General features: G+C 36.2%; 1 protein-coding gene across 1 annotated transcript; it reads left to right on the top strand.

Annotated features, from left to right (window-relative positions):
- The first annotated feature begins 649 nt into the window (after positions 1-649).
- LOC120859155 (heat shock transcription factor, Y-linked-like) lies at positions 650-2,321 on the top strand. The gene is made up of 2 exons (XM_040235367.1): positions 650-1,162; positions 1,635-2,321. The coding sequence occupies exons 1-2, from the start codon at positions 650-652 to the stop codon at positions 2,319-2,321; spliced, it is 1,200 nt and encodes a 399-aa protein (XP_040091301.1).
- Positions 2,322-4,480: the final 2,159 nt, after the last annotated feature.

Genomic DNA, 4,480 nt, shown 5'->3' with positions numbered 1-4,480 from the left:
TTATTGATGTGATTTTTCTGTGTAAAAAGTCTTTAGGAATGAGATTTTGCAGGTTTTATATTTTTGGTTACTATTAATGTAAGCAACCTGTATTTTAAATTGATACAAAAGTAAACACTAGGGAGAGGGAGAGGGTGTGATGATTTGAGAGAATGGCATTGAAACATGTATAATAACATGTAAGAATCGAAATGCCAGTCTATGTCTGATGCAGGATATGACACGCTTGGGGCTGACGCGCAGGGATGACCCAGAGAGATGTTGTGGGGAGGGGGGTGGGAGGGGGGTTCATGTTTGGGAACGCATGTACACCTGTGGTGGATTCATGTCAATCTATGCCAAAACCAATACAGAATTGTAAAGTAAAAATTAAAAATAAATAAATTAATTAAAAAAAACAAACAAACAAAAGTAAACACTAGTTTAACATTACCTTTTAATTGCTAGGAGACCAGTGACTTTGTGATGTCATAGCTACCTTTCAATTGCTAGGAGACCAGTGACTTTGTGATGTCACAGCTTTTTGACTTTGAGAACTGCTGTGATGGTCTAGAGAGTTTATCTCTGTAGGCCAGTCAAGCACCATTTGAAGTTGCAGGGTGTAAAATCAGACAAATAAGAAAAGTATCTGAAGAAAGATTTCTTTGAGATGGCACATATTTCTTCAGAAATTCAGGATATGCCTCCTAAAGGTGAATCAACCGGCTCAGAAACCTCTATTAGATCTCCTTTGTGTGATTACACACTTACTGAGGACTCAGTTTTGAGATCTATGATTGAAGAAGATGCTTTTCAGGCTTTGTTTGAGGAAGTTGTGATAAAAATGCCACGTTACAAATTTTCTGTCTTTGAAACAGATGAATTGAACGATTTTCTTTCACTAACTTTTCCTCAAAAACTTTGGAAGCTAGTTGAAAGTGATCAGTTTAAATCTATTTGGTGGGATGAGAGTGGCACTTCTATAGTGATCAATGAAGAAGTCTTCAAGAAAGAAGTCTTGGAAAGAAAGGCCCCTTTCAGAATATTTGAAACTGATAGTATGAGAAGTTTAGTTCGACAGCTTAACCTTTATGGGTTTAAAAAAAAGCAACACACTTTTCAAAAATCTACTTCATTAGCTGACTTTCTGGAAGAACAAAGCAATATCTCTGTTTTAAGCAAGGTATTCCAAAATTTTCACTTATTATTGGCAATATGTAAGATTAAATATGTGACCTCGAAAGCATGTTCACATATGTAGCTAAAACAATTTAAAATTGAGATAACTGTTTAAAAAGTTTTATTTTTTGAAGTTGAGAACAGCTGGAGGTTAAAATATTTAATATTTAACAAACATTCCTAGCAACTTGAAACTGGATACAAGTCTTGAAGCTAAGTAAAGTGGGATTTACTGTATATGTTTACAACATATTTTTACTTGGTATTTACTGTATATACTGTATATTTTTACAATATATTTTTACTTGAGGATCATTGTTTCTAACATGTAAGGTGTTAAAACTGCTAATGGAGGTGTTTGATTTGATGCTATTTAATTTTTATCATTAAAAGAATATATTTTTATAGTTTAGCTTTCCTTATCAGTTTTACCTTGGTTTATAAAGAAACTAAATAATTTTCTCCTTTTATTTTAGTTACAGATCTACCATAATCCAAATTTCAAAAGAGGCTATCCCCAACTTTTATTAAGAATGAAAAGAAGAATTGGGATTAAAAATTCCTCTCCAATAGCTTCATTAGTTCAAGATTACAACAAGAAGAATGTTAAAGCAAGGGGCAACATAGATAATTGCAACTCTGGTTCTCTTCCTGAAACTAGTGGGAAGAGTGCATTTTCAGCCTCCACAAGTTTAAGTGTGCCTTTCATACGGAAGCCTTATACCAGGCAGACAGTCGCTAATACAAGTGCCCTATCTCCATGTGATTTTCCTTCCCCATCATCAACATCAGTTAGACAAACAGAAAAGATTGTGATAGATCAACCTGCTGTTTTAAATCATATGAGCATTTTTAATCGGCACTCACATAGTAGCTACACTCAAGCAAATGGCCGCATGGAGAACTTTGCTACTACAACTACTTCTGCTTCTCAGAACCACACTGTATCTCCCTTACAGAGCAGTTATTTTGGACTGATGGTGCATCCTTCTAAATTTCCAGTTAGGTGCAGATATATGACAGCCCATGACAGTCATTTTCCTAACCTGCAACAGAGAGGGAACTCATGGTCCCCAGTGGCAAGGATCCGTGATACATCTGCCTCCTCTCTTTCAAGGTCAACTCATCAAAAATCTTCATTATATGAAAACCATATTAATTAAAACCGATCTATCAAATAACTGTCAGATTATGCAGCATAAGGAAGAGTAAAATTTATGGTTGGATATGTCAACAAATTCCTACAATTCTCATATCTGAACAATAAAGTTACATGTTCATCTTCATTAGTTTCATTTTGTTACATGATCCTCTTCAAATAGTTTCATTTTCTATTTTGAAACAATGCCAGGGGCCAGCGTGAGGAACCCCACCCATGGCAAATGTCATGAGGAAAGAGGCTTGGTATACGCAGAGGCGTGATCAAGCCTCAGGAAACCCCCTGTTCCCGAGCATCTGCCCCATAACCAGAGTCTGTTTTATGCTCTCCCCCATAACCGTTTTTCTCGGAGAAGGAGTAAGCATGCAGCTCCCAGGCAATAAAAAATCTTGGGCGTGACAAGACTGTTTCAGCTTACGGACTCCTCTGAAAGCTATCTAGCCCACCTGTATAGGTTCGTCAGGCCACATGTGATTGTTTACAACCTCCCAACCTGAGAGGCATGAGATGTTTTAGACTTACTAAAGGCAAATTCTTTGGGGGAGTTGGAAATTATTAGTATAGTGGGTTGGTTAGGAATTATATTGGTGAAGGGTTTTTCATTTGTTGTGTCAATAATTGCTGCTAATTCCCTCCCCTGGGTGGGACAAGGATGTCTCAGGTCAGACTTTTCTGCGGACAGACTAGCTTGTGTGACAGGACTATCCATACTCCTGCCACATGATTGTTTACTACCTCTTAACCATAAACAGCACAGAGAGTTTTGGAGTATTTTGAGAGTCTTAATTAGCATAGGGCTTTTTCTTCTTGAGTCAATGATTGCTGCCAGGCCTCCATATCCTTAGGCACCTGGGAATACATTAATCAATGTATTTGGGATAATATAAAAAAAGGAAATATAGTAGTTTTTGATGTTAGCAATACTAGGCTTTTTAAGTCAATGGATTTTCTCTTTTGTAACAGATCATTGTGTTTTGCTATAAATCGCTGTGTCCTTGCTATGTAAAAATGTAACGTTATCACTATCTTAAGACTAAATAGATCTTAAGGGGAACATTGGTGAAAGGATTTTCATTTGTTGGGCTGATGTTTGCTGCTGAATTTCCACGTTCCCTGTCCTTATAATGAATATAACTAGCATATAGGAGGAATAAGTATTAACCGTTAAGCATATAGGAGAAATAATTATTAACCTTTAAGATTAATCATGTTAACCTTGGGTTAAATAAATTCCTTTCTTGATTGTAACTCACTACACCCTCACCCAATAGGAATTTAACTTTATTTGGAGAGTGGTGCCTGGTTTAAGAAAAAACGCTCGTGGAAAAAAATAAGTTTTTGGTTACCAGAAAGAAAGGATCATAAAATCCCTAAGACCTTTTTATGTGAAGCACCTGATTTTGATAAAGGTCAGGACTGCTGACCCCCACGTGACTCTATATTCATCCGTATGTGTAACAAAACGTATATAAGCAAACCCCAAAATAAAGAAATCAGATCAGTTTCTGGAAAGACTGATTCTCCCATGTCACTTCTTTCTTGCTCCTATTTCTCTGGATGAATTCCCATCTAGATTCAGCCTCCTTTTCTCCACTAATTCTCCTACTACACTATCCGTTTCTAATCTCTCTATATATCTGCAATTAAATATGTATTTTTCCAAGGACGCCAATGCCGTCCCCACCTTCGAATTCCCTGGATCCACTGGGGCGGGACCCCGGCAAAACAAGAGTAAAATGAGGCTTTATTTCAATGTCTATTTTACTGTGTTGTTTTATAAACTGTTTAGTTCAAGAAAACATTCTTTATGCATCCTAGGTAAATAACACCTAATTGTTTGTAAGCAAGAAAATGAGGACAATGGAAAAAGAGGTAATGGATATTAAAGTGACTTCTGAAATCATCCCTGCTGAAATGAATGGGTGTATAATTTATGATAGTATGAGAGATGGAAGAGATATGAATAAAATTTAAAATGCAAATACACAGTACATACTTTAGAGCATTCTCAGTTACATCATAGTCTATGACTTATTGGATAGAGTCTTAAGAGGTTAGACAGATTGTCTTCATTATAGGAATCCATTTCATACTTGAAAATATAGATGTTGCAGCATATCCAAAATCATGATCACCATCATATTTTCACTAGGATACCAAAGA

This window comes from Oryx dammah, unplaced genomic scaffold (genome assembly GCF_014754425.2).
Source record: "Oryx dammah isolate SB20612 unplaced genomic scaffold, SCBI_Odam_1.1 HiC_scaffold_35, whole genome shotgun sequence".
NCBI lineage: Eukaryota > Metazoa > Chordata > Mammalia > Artiodactyla > Bovidae > Oryx > Oryx dammah.
Note: the sequence above shows the minus strand (reverse complement) of the source record. Positions and strands in the feature narration are given on the sequence as shown.

What these genes read in the sequence shown, in the direction of transcription:
- LOC120859155 (XM_040235367.1), top strand. Translation starts at nt 650, where the DNA reads ATGGCACATATTTCTTCAGAAATTCAGGATATGCCTCCTAAAGGTGAA. An exon ending in ATATCTCTGTTTTAAGCAAG is followed by an intron (nt 1,163 to 1,634) that starts GTATTCCAAAAT and finishes CTTTTATTTTAG; the next exon opens with TTACAGATCTACCATAATCC.